General features: G+C 40.2%; 1 protein-coding gene across 2 annotated transcripts; it reads right to left on the bottom strand.

The window, feature by feature from the left end:
* Positions 1–329: 329 nt before the first annotated feature.
* On the bottom strand, positions 330–17,644 carry septin5a (septin 5a). Of its 2 annotated transcripts, XM_010778314.1 has the most exons (12): positions 17,512–17,644; positions 17,354–17,367; positions 5,805–5,895; positions 5,620–5,706; positions 4,253–4,376; positions 3,970–4,104; positions 3,688–3,805; positions 3,494–3,595; positions 2,642–2,738; positions 2,423–2,558; positions 2,183–2,285; positions 330–1,815 (listed from the first exon to the last, which is right to left on the bottom strand). In XM_010778314.1, exons 1-12 carry the CDS (start codon positions 17,558–17,560, stop codon positions 1,753–1,755), a joined length of 1,119 nt encoding a protein of 372 aa, XP_010776616.1. In that variant the 5' UTR covers positions 17,561–17,644; the 3' UTR covers positions 330–1,752. The 2 variants fall into 2 exon arrangements, with proteins under 2 accessions (XP_010776616.1, XP_010776615.1); XM_010778313.1 differs by lacking the exons at positions 17,354–17,367; positions 17,512–17,644 and adding an exon at positions 7,235–7,607.
* Between the last annotated feature and the right edge of the window lie 177 nt (positions 17,645–17,821).

Here is a 17,821-nt window from a genome sequence, read left to right on the forward strand (position 1 = left end):
TAATAAAGAGTTTTTAGTCAGCAGGTCAGCTTCAAGCTAAACAACTGAAATAATGATTGCTTAATATTATCACTCAGTAATTTAATTACCTGTAAAAAGTTGTGTATTTAAGACATTGTAAGACAGCATGGTCTTAACAATGGATAATTACCAGTGATAGCAGAATACTTGGATATTTTCATTTTCACCCTATACTTATTAAACCCTACTATTCAGGGTATAATATTCAAATATTGTAATTTGTATTGCACTGCATTTATTCAAAAATACAAGGTACTTTTAAGATTCAGATGAATAAGACACATAACAACAGATAAATGACGATGTTATCCATGTTGTTACAAACATTACTTTTTTATTTTCAGTTAAGATTGAATTCAGAAATTTGACTTGTACATTTTTACTTTGTAATATAGTCAAAGTCCCTGTAAAGGAAAATGCAGTTTCTGTTCTGCTCTGACAGGCAGCAGATGATGTGCAGAGCAGAGGAAGAATGGCTGCAGCAGATAAACATGAATCAGCAGATAATGCTGCAGCTCTGAGCTCAGACTGACAGGCGGAAGTGACGGAGGATGTCGAGCTCACGCTGTAATACTCAGACAAACGATGCAGATTGACGAGAAACTAAAGTTTATTTGTAACACTTTTATAAATGGGGCACAGGCTGAGCTTACAGCATTCAGGCAAAATATGTACTGTTTCTCAGCATCAGCCCACACACACACACACACACACACACACACACACACACACACACACACACACACACACACACACACACGCACAAAAACACTCGCACATAGGATACACATCTTCACTAGCAGAATGCATCAACTCACTTTCAATCAGAGAGATTTTAAACAGAAGCACAGACAGCAGCTGCTCCTCTTTATCATTTTATGTTATTATTGGTCTATTTTTACCATAACGGCAACAAAGCATACTTATGTATTTTAATACAAGCATCGGCTATAAAGCAGGAGAAATATGCCCACAGCCTTTAGCGGATATGAGTAATGACAACATGCTTGCACATGCACCCTGAACTGCACCGACCCTCTCATTATGTCAAAGGCTTTATCCTCCATTCACAGATAGCTACTGGCAATAAGTGCATTTTCAGTCAAAGATATGTTGACTTGCCATATGTGATAAATGTCACAGGAAAGACATTTATGGGGATCAGAGAGCAAAATAACAAGAGAAAAAGTTGGATTTAAAAAAAAAAAGAATAAGACCCAACGTGGTTAAAAGGGAGTTATATGGACGGACAACTGGAGGAAATATCATGAAATGCAACACACACACACACACACACACACACACACACACACACACACACACACACACATATATATAATAAAAACAATATCCATCAAATGTTAACATCACCAACAACCTACATTTCTTTACAAAACATCATACCCTGACAAAATATCCAAAAAGTTTAGCATTGCATTTATAAATTAGATACAGAGAGTAGTAATTTAAATTACGCAATTATATTATATACTGTATGTTAAGACTGTTAAACCACAGCAAGAGGCTCAAGGTGGACAAACGGAGAGTTTCAGAGACAAAAAACACCCTCTGACAAACAACCGTCCAGGCAGACAAACTATACAAAGCACCAAACTGAGGATAAACGTACAGCCGGAGCTGCCAATAACACGAGATTTCCATGTTCAAAGTCTGCAGTCTCACTGCGGTTCAGGGGAGAAACAGCAGGTGGCGCTGCAGCACAGACTGACATCACTGCTCTTTGTCGTGCATCTGCTGCTGCATCTTATTCAGCATTTCCTGCATCCTCTTCAGCTGCACACGGAGAGAAACACTCATTAATACCTCCTGCATGTAATGCTAGTGTTCATTTAATGGGAAAAAAGACAAAATATTACAGGCTCTAGGACTAAGAAAGTAATCACTGTTTTCCTTCACGATATTGATGATGAAAAGTTGGATTTTAGTCCCACATCCACATTATAGCACTCAAAAAACATAACAGAATCCCCAGAGGGTTTTGTACTTATGTAAATGCTATACCTAAATGAGATTTTCTGCATTTGTTTAATCTTTCTTTTTTTATATTTATACCCTTCTAGGATATATTAATGAAAAAAACATATTCGATCAGAAATCAAAACATGAACTGTTTGGTGAAACAAATAAAGTGGCTTCATACCTCCTCATCTTTAAGCTTGATTAGTTTCTCAGTCTCTACATCCGGTGTGGACAGTGGCAGGATGGGGATGGGGCTCTCCATTCGGTTGTCCTGAGCCAGTTTACTGAGGATGAGGAGAAAAAGATAATAGGGGGGAGAATAGGTGACTCAGGCAAAACTGTAGGATACTAAAATCTGTGAAGATCAGCAGTTATCTGAGATGTTTACAAAACATTTTCCCTCTCTCCTGTTCACACCCACCTGGTCATCTCCTGTATGCACTGCGCTCTGTAGTTTTCGTAGTGCACGTCGCAGGTCACATCTTTAAGGTCGTGCATGTGTGAGCGAATCAGCATGTTCCTCAGTTTCACAAAGTCACAGTGCGACTGGTTTTCCACTGAGAAAAGCAGTAGGAAAAATATTTTAATAACCCAAGCTATTACATTCAAACTCAGTGTAATAACAGGAAGATAAAAGCACCTTCAACGATCCCCCATGGGTACAGCCTCCCTCTCACTCTCTGCCCCCGCGCCTCCACCACTGTGTTACTGCCGATCACAGCGAAGGGCGTGCACTCCTGCACACAAAGACACAAGGGCCGGTTTGTTATCTTAACCCTGAACCATCCAGAGACAGCTGACTGAGCATGCTGGCCCCAGTTCATACTCACAGAGTTATACACATGCAGAAAAACAAACAGATGGTTGTTTACTTTTCTTTCACAGATTTTCCCAGCTGATCTGTGACACACGGCACAAACCAAAAACGTTTCAATGCTCGGACACGTCATGTTAGGGTCATTGACAGGGCTAAGGGTAAGTAGATCAGGAGGATATATAGAGAAGTGAAACTAACATTAATGATGACTAGACTTCCAAAGAGGAGTGAGTCACAACACTGAGGTCCTGTTTAACATATTGGGGAGTTTTTGATCAAGTATGTCCACACCAGGATTTATTCCCAGTCATGAAAAAGATTACTTTAAAACAGCAATAGAGGCATTTATGTTGGGAAATATGATTTACAGAAAAACTAACCATACAGCTAAACACATTAAAAATACAGTAAACAAATAAATAGTGTTGTCAGTATTCTTTAAGAGAGGGTTTGTTCTCCAGTATCTGTAAACTCAAGGGAGGGGGGTACTGAAGAGGGACCGGCATGAGAACATTTGAGGAGTCTAGACATTTACTCATCCCAAAATCAAAGATTAAAATATTTTTTCTCCCAGCATGCCTGGTCCTAAAACGTTTCTGTGTAAATGACCTTAATCTTTGTTTAGAGGTACAGCTAATTCCGTGAAGAATGAATGCGTTCATGAACTGGACTTACCTTCAGCTCTTTGTCAAGCTGTTTAAACTCTTCATCCTCATCAGAGTCGCATTCAGGGAACTGGTACACCTTAATCCCAAACTTGTCTATTTCCTCTCGTATCTAAAGATAAATCAGAGTAATGGTCGCAGTGAATGATCTGCATACAGTTTAACATGCTGAATTCACTGTGGAGCTGCAGCTCGGAGACTCACTCTGTCTTTGAGCTTCTTTATCTCGTTGGGCGTGAGACAGTCGGCTTTCGCGATGAGTGGGATTATGTTCACTTTTTCATGTAGAGCCTTCATGAACTCGACATCGACCGGACGCAGTCTGCGGAGAGGAATCCAGCGTCAAGTACAGCGAGAGTACATTTCCCTAATCAAGACACCTTAAAGCGACGATTCCGTGCAGAAAATACGCAGGTAGAAAAGACGTTTCCTGCACCAATAATGAAAAAGGCGTGTGTGTGTATCTGTGTGTGTGTGTGTAATTACCCGTGCCCAAATGGAGGGATGAAGTAGAGGCAGCAGTGGACTCTGTTGTCCTGGATGTTCTTTCTGTTCAGTCCGCTCTCATCCCTGAAGTATTGCTCAAACTGCTGATCTATGTAGTCAGTGATTGGCTTCCAGCTAGGACACACACACACACACACACACACACACACACACACACACACACACACACACACACACACACACACACACACACACACACACATTGAATTGTAGCTTGCAGGCTGAATGAGGCAGTGTCAGAGCAGCAGGTCTCCCAGCTCACCACTCGTTGTTGTTGACGGCATCTCCGAACCCCGGCGTGTCGACGATGGTCAGCTTGAGCTTGACTCCTTTCTCCTCGATGTCCACAGTGTGTTTGATGATCTCCACAGTCTGGTTTATCCGCTCTGCAAAGCACCCACACAGAGAAGGAGAATGAGACAAATGAAGGAAAGCATCTTTGTTTTTCTGCCTTTAGCAACAGTGGCATGATTTATCAACACATTGATTCATTTGATATAAAAAAAAACAGAGCTATTCTTATTCAATATTTTATAGAGGACAAATCCCATAGCCCGTTCAGACTTTTACTAACATTTACAAAACAAGGCTTAATCATGTTGTGCCTGTGAGCCTGCTGCATCAGTTGTTCTGTAATTTAATTGTAACCCATTCAAAATGTGTTTTATACAGTCTGTGTTTTTCGTTGGGGAGAATATTTTTCTGGGCCCATGACTTTGACCCAGTTGGTCAGTTTGTACTGCCCTTATGAGCACAGGCCTGCAACCTTGAGCTGCTGTGCTCTCAGTGCTTTGTCTCCATGTTCCTGCCTGTTGGCATCAGCTGATAGAGGTGTTATTGTGCTTTGCCTGTTTTATCTTGTTATGCAGCATGTTGATTATTCTCTCAGAACTAGCTAAATACATGGGTCTGGGGTAGAGATCTTCAGAATGTGTTTGGCATCCGCTGTGTCAACTCGTGGCACAGCACATGTCTTGTGAATTCTCCGGCCGAAGCTCCAAATGAACCATCAGTGTTTGCCATCAAAGTTCCTGCTCTCCCCGTGTCTCTCTGAGTCCTGTATCCATTGCTTCAGAAGTTTCCATCACAGTTTTCACTTAACTAAATGTAGCCTGTTGCACCACACAAACTAGTTACTGCGTAGAGAATGAATGAATGTTTACTTTCTGTCAGTAACAGGCATGTGTAACTGTTGCCTAGCAAACTGAACTACTGTAACTAGTAAAACCGATTAGCTGTCCAACACATCGGACATGTTGTTATAAATTATGTTTCCCAGGGTCATTTAGCATTACATCTTGAACTTCAATGTTGGTCATTTTGTGTGATCTGACATCTCCGTATCACTATAATTTTTTGAAATGATTACATTTTGTTTGCACATATAAATACCAAACAAAATAATATATTGATCACAAATGAATGGCCATAGATATAAGTAGCGACGGGTTCACAGGACTTATCTGTATCGCTTCTTCAGTGCAGCTGATGTAAATGTGAGATACACTGTGGGCTAGTTTATACATACCTACGTTTATTGACATAAGTGCCAGAGCTCAGAGTGCTTGTATTGATCGAACAGTGCATTCATTATGATGCAGAGTCATAATGAATAGCATGTAAACTCACCTTCAGCATTCAGTAACTTCCTTTCTTTGTAGAGGTCGGTGAGGAACAGGCTGTTGACCAGAGTGGATTTACCCATCCCCGACTCTCCTGCAGACAGACATATTTAATGATATGATATCATTTAAGTATTAGTATAATTTGCCAGTTTATAAATGACATCTTAAATTGCATCTCCAGTTACTGACCTGCCACCATCAGGGTGAAATCGAAGCCTTTCTTCACAGACTTCCTGTGGACCTGGTTTGGCAGAGTGGCAAAACCCACATACTGTTTCTCCTGGGACAGAAAGACAAAGAAGAAGGTGTTGAGTATTAATGCGGCTTATTGTAGAGTTCAAACAAATAGTTGATTAGTGGAAAAGTAGGTTGACAGAAAAATAATTGGCAGCTGTGTTAATAAATTAAACAAGTATTGTATATTTTACTTTACTTTTTGATAACTTAAGGTCATCCAGAAGATAAAAATAAGGTATATTTAACAGACAAATGATGAATAATACTGTAATAATAATAAAGGTTGAGATAAGATCAAACTTTGTATGCCTTCAGAGGGTAGGGTTGTGTAATTCCATTTCCAATTCAATAATAAAATATACATTTTTCAGAAATGGCACCATCTACATAATAAATCATTTTACTTTTACTATATTTTGTAGCTAATGCCCTTTTACTAACCAATTTTTCTATGGACATTTAACAGAATTGTTTTACTACTTGAATAGTTGACTAATTGTTTCAGGACTACAATAAAACATCAAAAGCAGCAAACAGCTTTAAAATAACACCCAATAAGTGTAAGAGCATCAGAGGGTTTCTAATGGGAACACAAAATGTATCTGGCAGCCTCTGATGCTGTAAAAATCACCACAACAGACAGAAAACTGCATGGAAAAACATGTGCACAGCATTCCTCTGAAGCAGCTAAGAATAAACCAGCGCCTCACTATTCCTCTTAAAGCCTCGCTGAAACACAATAAGCGACAGGATAGCAGTCTCTCGCTGTTCCACACAGAGAGGCTCAGTGCTGCGGCTCTCTGCTGGATCTGGCACAACGTCATCTTTACCCGACAGCGCCCGTTGACATGTGTGGGTAAAAGTACACACTCGAGGTCCATTGAGAGCATTCACACACAAACAGAAGCTACATTCAACAGACCTGAAAAGCTCTTTTTCACTGTGCAAACACACAAGCCAAGTAAACAGTCAGTGTCCTCATAAACTGTCATAACTTGTCATAGGCATTTCCGACAGCGCCCCAGGGTGAGGATAACTTTTACAAAAACACACACACACACACACTCAGGCTGTGCAGCCAGTTCATGGCAGACACACTTGTCAGAAAGCCAGAGAATGAGGAAATCTGTAGATAAATCAGTGAGTAATCATAAAAGCAGTAAATCTGTCCCTCGAGGAATCACACACACACCTCTACAGAAAGCAGAGATTACATCAACAGACGCTGGCATTGAGTCAAGGGGGATTAAGGTCTTCTACATTTGTGCTTTTATAAAGTAATCCTCTACTCTTTGTCTATATTTTTCATTGTATTTTTCAATTGTCCTGATTGATTTCCACTCTTATTGTCTATTCATCCCTTAGAAATCCAATGTTTTTACCTTCTGCCTGGCGGTTCTCACTCGTGGGCACAGCAGCCGTTCCACCAATTTTTCTTGCAGCATGATGGCATCCATCCCAAACCGCTCCAACACTCACAGACCAAAAATAGCCACTGGTCTCAGAAAGTTGTAAAACAGTCCAGCAGGGATCAGAAAAACAGCACAACTTGGAGCCTTGAGATCTCGATAAACCTTCGCCCTGTGTTCTTTCTGGAAATGTCTCAAACACACCTCTACCCGGTTTGCGCTCTTTAAATGTGCGCCTTATGTTCCTCCTACTCTCCTTCTCTTGATTCCCTTTCTTTTCTTTTTCTTTCTTTCCTCTGCAGCGCTCCGACTCTCCCTGTTCAGACAGGTACAGAGGAATTCTCTCTGAGAGGGAGGGTGACGGAGAGCGGGAGTAAGAGAGAAGTGGCAATTTGAGGGAGGAAACAAGGGAGGGATGGAAGAAGCGAACGGCTAAAAGAAACTCATTCATTCAGCATGGATTCCCTCCCCCAGCTCAGATGGTTGAAAAATAAAACTCTGCACCGAGAGAAATGCTCAACAGAGAAATGCACAGGGAGAAGTAACAGATGTAATGTTTTGTAACAAAATAACTAGTATGAACTTGACGGTCCAATAAGCTGTAGAATAAACAACAGATAAAGAAATAAATGCTGCAAGTATAGGCTTGTGGAGAGAGTTTATCAGATTAACAAGTAAACAAACTTGTGTCTGAGCACGGGTGTGTGTGTTGTTTAGACAAGAGGTTTACAGTCAGTGCCTTAAGCCAAAGGTGACATTTTTATTGAATCATTTTGTTCATGTTTCACATAATCTTACAACTTTTGCTTAAGTAAAATAACCAAAGTATCGACTGACACACGTACTGAAAGAAAAGTAAAATGACTTTTCCTGCGAACAAATGCTCCATGAGACCGATATTGGCTGATTTAAACACTTCACTGTTGTAGTCTAATGTTTTAACAACTTTATATAGTAACATAATAACTTTATAATTTAGGAAGTTAAATCTGTCTATAACCTATGATCAGCCTCCAACAAACAAATCGATAAACCAGAGGGGGTGTCAAATTGTTATTGTTAGATAAAAGAAGAAAAAGCTGAGTTTTGCTACTCCAATCTATATTTATTTTCTGTACATTTCTCTAGTTTTTATATAGGAACTGCTCAAACTAGTAAACATCTCAAATGAGACAAGGGGTCCTCAGGTCAATGCTATAGTTAATATGATAAAAATTGTATTTTCCTTCTTTTCTTTTTTTTTTAAGTCTATTTTAACTAAAATATAGGCATGTTTTAAAAGTAATAGTAATTTGGGATAACAATGTATACTTTTGAATCATAAGTTAAAGGAGAAATGTATGCAATAACAATATATAAAATAAAATGATAATTTTATATTTATAAATGTACCGTGTGAGTTGTATTAAGCAAAAAAGCAAATTAGCATATTTACTAAAATATCAAACATTACCTTGAATAATGTTACATGTTTTACATTAATGAATGGTTGTGTTTGGTGATTAAAGTAAATCCCCACAGCAGATACCTATGAGTCCTAGCTGAAATTGAGAAGATCCCGTCTAGACAGTAATGTAAAGGATGTGGTGGTTGTGTGTGTGTGTGTGTGTGTGTGTGTGTGTGTGTGTGTGTGTGTGTGTGTGTGTGTGTGTGTGTGTGTGTGTGTGTGTGTGTGTCCAGCTCATACATTATGTGGGCCGCAGAGCTTAAATGCTCTTTGAAATAAAAGCAGTTTTTTTCACCCTTTCTTTCCCAAAAGTACACACCCCACAGTGATGCCACGTACAGGATGTAACAATCACACTCCACACCACTGGGGGGCAACAGAGGAATCCACTCTGATAATAAGTTGATGTTTTCAAATATACATAGTCTAAGCCGGTTGTAAGCATTCAATGGTGTAAATAAAAGTTTGAGCCTCATGAAGGAAATAAACAACATGGTGGTGCAAGATGAAGAGTTGGCATCATTTTAGACATGAAAGAGTGTGTGGGGGGGGCAATCTGAATAAAAGAGAAGAACAGATGCCTTGAAATGGTGTAACAATAGCCCCCCCCGGCTACACCCCCACCTTAGGTCTTTATCAGAGGCCATCTGTCCCTTTCTCCTATGACCAGACAGATACCAGCTTAATGTTTGTCACGCCTCTTTTGTTGTGCAAATTTGATCAATCAAAAATCTGTCATTACTAAGAGAAGCCAAAAAGTTGTGTCTCTATTAATATTATTCATTCACAACCTCCCTCCTGTCACCATGTCAGGTTGTTGTTGCTGCTGCTGCTTTCACCTCTCAGGTCACACATGAAATAGGCTTGGATTATGAAAAAGGGGCTATTTATATCAAGGAGGTGGGTTATGATCTGTTGATACACATTAGGCTGGGGACAAGCTCAAAATGTCTGCATTTTTACGATCATGCGCATTATTTATAATTTATGGAAACTGATTTTTCATGCAGGTCTGCGCTCTAGTTCAGTTTAGTTTTCTAGGGCACTTAAGAAAGAGATGCAACCGGATTTATTCTTGACAGTTTTAGATAATATAAGATGACACAGAGTTTTAAGATGCAACCATTCATTCAAATCGGACCATTTGTTCCGCAATTGGAAAACCGAAAATGTAATCAACACGTAATTACTCTTGAATATACAGACCCTTTTAACACATGTGAAAAACATGGTCAAAATCATGAAACACCAATTAATTCAGACATTATCCACCATCAATGCCTTAAGGTCTGGATGAAAAGGTTGGGAAATGTGCAAGACATTGTCATGGTTTCTGTTATGCTGAAAAACCGTATATCGTAAGAAAAGTGCACTCTGGCTTTTGTTGTTATAGAGGTACTAAGTTGTCTTTGGCGTCCTCCAGCTGATCATTACATTACGTTTAGCTGACGCTTTTATCCAAAGCGACTTACAATAAGTACATTCCACCAAGAAGATACAAACTTGAAGAAAACAGAATCATATATGTACATCAGGTTTCATAGAGCCAAAACATTTCAAGTGCTACTCAACTGGCTTTAGATAAGCCAGTCCTTTATTAGTATATAAGTCCTTTGTTAGTGTATAAGTGCTTTTTATTTTTTTTATTTTATTGCTCAAAGTGGAGTCGAAAGAGGTGAGATTTCAGTCTGCACCGGAAGATGTGTAAGCTTTCTGCTGTCCTGATGTCAATGTCAAACTTAAAGGGAAGGTCGAGTGGACGGCAGGTCTAAGGTCAGGAAGCAGGCAGCAAGCAGCAAGCAGTCAGCAGGCAAGTTAAAAAAGCATCTTGTGGTGTTTGGTTTTACATGAAGGTAGAACTGTACATAGGTTGTGGCTTATTAACGTCATGTGAATGTTTTTAGACATCATCTTGTTATTTTCTGTTCTTCTTTTCTCCCTCCGAAATAACTGCTGGTAATGTTTTTCAAATGTTGATTTTTAGGTCTACGAACTGACTGTCCAAACCCTGGAAAAAGTTTAATGTTAAATCTTCACAGAAGCATTAACTAGGCAACAGAAGGATTTTGCAGATCAACTTTCTGTCAGTGAATTTCATTTTAAATCAACCAAATTAATTTGCAATGCTTTAAAATGACCTTTTCAAATAAAGATTAGCCTACTTATTTCTTTATTTTTAATATACCAACTGTCATTTGGACATCATTGTGTTTAAAGAGAACTGAAAGATGTGCAGGATCCTCATGTTAACAATATATGGTCTCTGACTTTGTGCTTCTTCTGCTCATACCACAATTCAAAATAAAGACTTCCTCGCTGTCCTGCAGAGACAGAGATCAGCAGGCAGCGCTCAGCTTCTTCCTGTCAGTCATAGAAAGTCGTGGTCTTAACGGAAACGGCTCTCAAAAAGCCCCAGGATTCAACTCTATTGGCAGGACGGACACACACACACACACACACACACACACACACACACACACACACACACACACACACACACACACACACACACACACACACACACACACACACACCATCTGCTGCCAAACACTGTCAAGAGGCTGCAGTGATGATACATCCCAACACAGACACATAGTTAGGCTGGAGAAGACTTTCATAAATGTCCACTGACCATGAAGAGGCTCATCACACATTTAACAACTCCCTTTTTCACATTACAGTTTTTGACAAACACCACCATAGCACCAGGTGTCCGGTTTTGTGCAGATCGTTGTGCAAAGGAAGACAGGAATATGTTCCATCAAAGACTTCAAAAAGGATAGGTACAAAAGCAGCTCTTAGAAGAGTTAGTTTGATTTAAAGGTTACTAAGTTACTTATTTACTATCCTTAACATTTTAACAAGATGTCATCTACCAGCCCTAATATAGTGACGCTCTCCAATACCAGAGAAAGTCTGCTGATAGCATTGAATCCCTCTGTATATTGAATGAGGGAAAGATACGTTACATTGCTTTTCAATTCAACGTTTTGTCTTTGTGAGGAAAATGTGTTATAGTATGTGTTGTGTTTTATACTTTCACACTTTAAAAGGTCATTTATTAAAAAGCCAGGGAAGTGGATTTGCCTCAACACGAAGGAGCTAACATTGTTACCCTAAATGGATACGCAGAAAGTCAGGGCGGCAATCTCAGCGGTATACTCCATATTAGCAAAATGCCAAGCAGGGGTTATTAGCTAGTCTCAGGGGCAAGCCACACAAGGACTCACATGCACAAGCAGCAGGCTATGTGATAAAGTCCTGAGAAAATTAGGATTAAAACTCACACAGAGGAAGTGTGACTTCAGAATGATCTGCTCAGGTACACATCACTCAACTATAGTGTTCCAAAGCATAGGGGTGTATGCTGCTATATTACATTTGTAAATCCTGTATACATTAAAGATTTATTTTAACAACCTAGTGATCATTTAAAGCAAAATGGTAAGCTAAGTAAAAGAGGAATTACTGGTGGTCAAAAAGCACTTCATGAAAAATCCACCAAACTTCCGTAATGAGGGTTTTTTAACCCCTGCTTTGAAAATTGCAGGCTCACAACGATCTTGAATTTGCAGCCTGTGATCCAGCCGACCTTTACTGATGACTTCTGTGCTTCCCCCAGCCGTGCAGCTGACATTTTCACACCATTAACCCTGATTGGTCTCTTAAATATGTAGCTTGCCCACCAGCGTGTGAGGCAACAGAGGGTGGAGGGAGAGATAAGAGGAGATAGGATGGATGAGGGAGACGGGTACAAAAACACCATCAATGAACCCCTAAGCCCCCCGGCCCCCTCCTGCTTTCTCTCCTTGGAGATGCAGCAGCCTGTGTGCACTCAGCCCTTTAACATGCTAATCTGACAGCATGTTATTGCTCAGGCAACAACAAATAGCTTCACTGAAGGACACTTGGCCATCGTAGCCCAGTTTTAGCATCCGGCCATTTACTGACAATGGACGCTTGTGGGAGCATGGCTGTAACCCCGACATGTATTAAAAACATCCCAGAACATTCAGCAGGAGGATTCAATCAGATGTCGTCAGGAAAGACAGTTTTGTAAAATAAAAATGATGGCAACAACTTCTAATACTCACAGTATAGGTCAAACTATGATTAGATCCTTATAAACACATTGTATTTGTCTTGGAATGTGTTGACTATAAGAAAAAAATAGTTAAAATCATCTTAAACTAAAGATTGCTGGCTTACATTTTAAACTCTTGGTTTTCAAATGATGTTTAAAAGAATAAAACGTTTCCAGATCAATATTTGAAGCAAACTTAATAAGCTAATGAAGACCTAGTGATTCAGTTTAAAATCTCTGGAGCAGGTCAAGTTGAGTTGAGATTGTTTTGTCGACTGTTGTTTCCCAGGTCAGAAATAAACTGCCAAGCTCAAGGAAATGATGGGGGAAAACAAAATGATGCCTACATAGGAATTCAAAAGAATATTTCAGATTTATTTTGCAGTTTGAGGTTATAAAATAATCTCTGTATTTATTTATTGGATTACATCAGACTCCCTATTTCCAAAGAACTGATCTTACAAAACTTATCAAGGCAGACAAAATACTTGAAAAGATTTCAAATAATCTTTTTATCTGGGTCAGCCTCCAGTTGCTTTCTAAAAGCTTCTTGAGATGCGCAGTGGAGACATGACGAGTGTTGCGTATACAACTCAGAGAAGGAAAGGAGCTGAGCTGCTTCAGGTACAAGACGAAACACTAAGCAGCACCTACGCTCTACTGAATCATAACATGAGTGTTTGCAGCATGACAAAATGAAAGAATGTGCATGTGAACACCTCAGGGCAGAAACTCCTCCAACACCTGAACAACAACTGGAGCTTTGACTGTCACGGAGGAAAGCCCCTCCAAAGAGAACCTGTAGAGGCAGAAACTCACACAAAGGTGACAGAAGCTGCTTTATCCTCCATGGCTGTGTTCATTACAGACTGTTGGTATTCAAGCAATCTTTACTGTGTGTTGAGTCTGTGCCCTCACTGTAACTATATCGTCATTTCAGGCTGATGCTGTTCTCTCAAACATTGTTACATTACATTACATGTCACTTGTTAGATGCTTTTATCCAAAGCGACTAACATACATTCAGTACTGTGGGCAATCCCCACAGGAGCAATTTTGGGTATAGTGTCTTGCCCAATGACACAACGACATGCTGACTGCAGTGGGACTCGAACTTGCTCTCCCCTGAAGATCAGCGCACTATTCCACTGAGCCACCGCCTCAATCCGACAGGACTTTATTTCAAAGTTCTTAAAGTGTTATAAATATTCGAACAATATCAAAACTCTGTCTACATTTTGGGAAACTGTGTGAAGCACAAGACATCTAAAATATGACGAAGCCATAAAGAGACTCCATGTGGCGTTTCAATATTTCACTCCTAAGATTTTTTTTGCGATTTAAAGGAAGAACAAAATACAAAATCTGGAAATTAATTAATCTAATGGTAATCAAAGTCAACTTTATAGTCAATCTTCCAGTGTGTGTGTACAGACAGAGAGATCGAAATACTGATTGTGTTTCCCACAATCCCGAATATAAAAACAAATGTGGACAAAATATGTGTGACATAGAAGTGCAAGGTCATTTGACCAGCCACTCTCTCCTTGTCCTCTTAAAGCATTTATTTGTTGCTGAAAAGCCGGAGCCACAGGGGGTTCAAATCCCAGATTTAATACCCCACCCAATCCCCCGATTATGCCGGTTCCTGCTCTGCAGCTGGTCCACACCGGGAGCTGGTGAGGGTCCCATCTGTGGCAGCGACAGTGTTTAAAGACAGAGAGTGAGGGGAGGGTGGAGCGGATACTGAGTGCATCTGAAGGGGAGTCACACGTGCACGGTTGCAAAAGCTTGCGATACAACATCTGTCAGCGTGTGTGATGTGGCCGCTGAACTTTGATGTCATCTCAAACCGAGGTCACAACAGATGTGATAACGCCGAGACATTTCCTCATACACGTCTGCAGTTGTAAGGACAGATACACAAGTAAAGGTTTTAAAAGTCAGACAATTATTCTTATACAAACAAAAAGTTGAATTAATAAGTTGTAAAACTGATTTCAGGAGTTACTCTTTCTTGTATGACCAATAGCTTATTGTGGCTCTTTTCTATTCAACTTTTCAAACATTATCCTGTAATTGTCACATGTGGCTACAGGGACTGTTATTCAGCTGAAGTAACATTGGCTTCCTAAGTAAATAAAGCATAAAACATATTATATAAGTTAATAGTAAGTGTATTTCTGGCTGTGTTGTATTATGGTCTACTGAGGCTCTAGTTATGGAGAAACCCTATCTATAAAAAACTCTTCTATGATCAATCACTTTTATTCTTTATTGTATGATTCTTATAAACCAAATACTGCTATATTATTTCTTAATTCTGTAAATAAAAACATTTATCCAGACTTTAACATTTTGTCAGGATGTTTTTACAGCTGTGATTATTCTGGATGTGATTCACATTCCTGTCATCTTTCACCATATCATGATGACACATGGAATAATGACAATACAAATCTATTTGTATTCCCTCTTTCAGTTTCTCTGATAAAAAACAACAACTATCCAGTGAATACACCCACCCACTCGCAGAATAATCACGGCACGGGATTGTGGGTAGGTCAGATGGTGTCATCCACTCACTTTGTATCAGAGAAGTGCTGGAAACGGACAAAAAAAGACTGTTGCCTGGCAACGTAATATCACAGCAAAGGAAGTGACATGAACGTTTAGGGATATGAAGGAGTGAGACGCAGAGAGGAAAAGGAGAAGGGAAATATTGATTTAGGATTGATCATCAGTGATGATTATTTTAACAGTTATGATCTCATCTTTCACTGAGCACTAGTATTTATTTTGTCCTCCTCCGCAGCCTGGATGATACACAAGTATCAGATGCAGTATGTGGGAGTGAAGAGCGGCTGAAAGCCAAGAAGAAAAACTCACAAGGTGTAAAAACTGTAGTAATGAAAATACTGGGCATGAATTAATCATTACACATTTAGGAGTGTTAAGACATTATACAGATTGATTTTAATTTTAGGTAGGTCTCTGAGACAATCATATTAATCCAGGTTTTCTGCTTTGTATATATATATAAAATATATATTTTTTAGGAAGTTAAGGATCAAGATGTGCATCCCTTGGACAATTATTGATAACTGAACATTATTGTTTAAGTGATATACCAATTCACTAAAGCGAAGGCTGCTTTTTTATTTTGTTACTTAATGTAGACTTTACAGTTGATCCTTAACTAACGTGTTAAATACCATCATATAGAATATATCACATTTGTTATTACAACCCCTGATGCTTTTTAGCTTTGTGGTGCTTCATGCTCATTTGAAAAACAATTGCACGATCTGTTTATCCAATTCACAACCAAGAAGGCAATCGAGATACACAAAGACCCCACCCATCCCCTCAACCCAGCATTCACGCAGCCACCATCAGGCCTCAGACTGAAGGTCCCTATGGCCAGATAAAAAGACCATGAGAAATCCTTTATTCCATCGGCTGTGACCATCCTGAATAACAGCCTGTTACACACACACACACACACACACACACACACACACACACACACACACACACACACACACACACACACACACACACACACACACACTTGACTCAACTTGAGCCCCCTTTTCAAACTTCAAGGATCATTCTACCACCAATCCCATCACCTAATTGTAATGTTATAGTAAATTATTTACAATGAATACAGCTGATACTTTAATGGACCCATTCCAGTGGAAGAACAAACCACTCTGCACTTTTACTGCCATTTAGTCAATTTAAGTTGCAATTTCCCTAATTTTGTGTGTGAGTATTGTATGTTAAGTACGGTGTATGTTAAGTGTTATTTTATCCTATTTGCCAGTGCAAAAGACAAATTACCATTATATCTAAATGTAATGGACAATAAAGTTATTCTGAATCTGAACCAGGTTGTTGAAGGACGTGATTTTAAATCTGTTAACAATCAGGTTAGCTGAATCATCCAAGCACACTGACTCAGCACGTGCACATGGCCTTTTACTGTCATCAGACACTATATGCAAAGGGGAGAGGGGGAGGAGGAGGAAGGCCCTTGGTCATCAATGCAACCTCCCCTACAGGCTCGTGTGGCAGCTGTGTTTCTGAGCTGAACAATGGTGAGCAAGGTTCACTCTGTAGGCAGGAGCCGAGCTGATAACACGTCATAATCAGGTCAGTCCATCAGTCGACTTAATGTCCTATATGATCGCAAATAACGAGAAGGATGGAGAGGAAGGATGCTGCCATTTGGGTACCATGTTGGCTGCCGGCCTGCTCCACATATGCTTCTAAAAATGAAACCTAACCCCCCCCCCCAGAGCCACACATGGTGATCACACATCATCACAGAGCAGCCTGTGATGGCATGGCTGCCCTCAGAGCATCTGCGCTTACACAACTGACAGGCAAACCTACACATCGGGGAGGAAAAAAAACCGAGTGCATGCGACCTGAAACGTAAATATTGCTGATGCTGATGCAACCGAGGCCGTCCCGGGAGACGCTGAATGCTCAAAAAGCACGATATTAAACAGCAAATCTAAATATAATAATTTAAAAGAATGTCTCTTACCTCGGCGGTTTCCTCTGTTGGACATTACGGGAAGGATGGGGAGGGAGGCAGGTGCAGGGATGCAGAGCGACGCCCAGGGAGACAGAAACATGAAGCAGTCAGTGCACAGACTCTCATAAACACATGGCTGTATATATAACCCAGAAAAACATGCTTACCTCCTGTTTTCACCGGGATCCGGCTCTTGTACCTGATGTTGCTCGACATGTTGCCCGCTCTCCTCCTCGATTTTTACCGAAGCGACGGCTCACAGAACGCGGCCCCTCGCCTCGCCTCCAAAGCCCGGACAGACAGCAGGAGGGCGGGCCTAGCTGACAGATGCAAGCCCCTCCTCCTCCACACAGACAGCCAATCACACTGCAGGCAGGGGTCCTACTTCAATGGATATTTACAAGCAGGGGTCCTAAAGGATTCCACGAGGGGCTGAGGGTTCTCTAAAACACATGTAATTCCATAGATGTGTCCAAA

The sequence above is a fragment of the Notothenia coriiceps genome, unplaced genomic scaffold, assembly GCF_000735185.1.
Source record: "Notothenia coriiceps isolate Sejong01 unplaced genomic scaffold, NC01 NC01_scaffold00019000, whole genome shotgun sequence".
In the NCBI taxonomy this organism is placed as follows: Eukaryota; Metazoa; Chordata; class Actinopteri; order Perciformes; family Nototheniidae; genus Notothenia; species Notothenia coriiceps.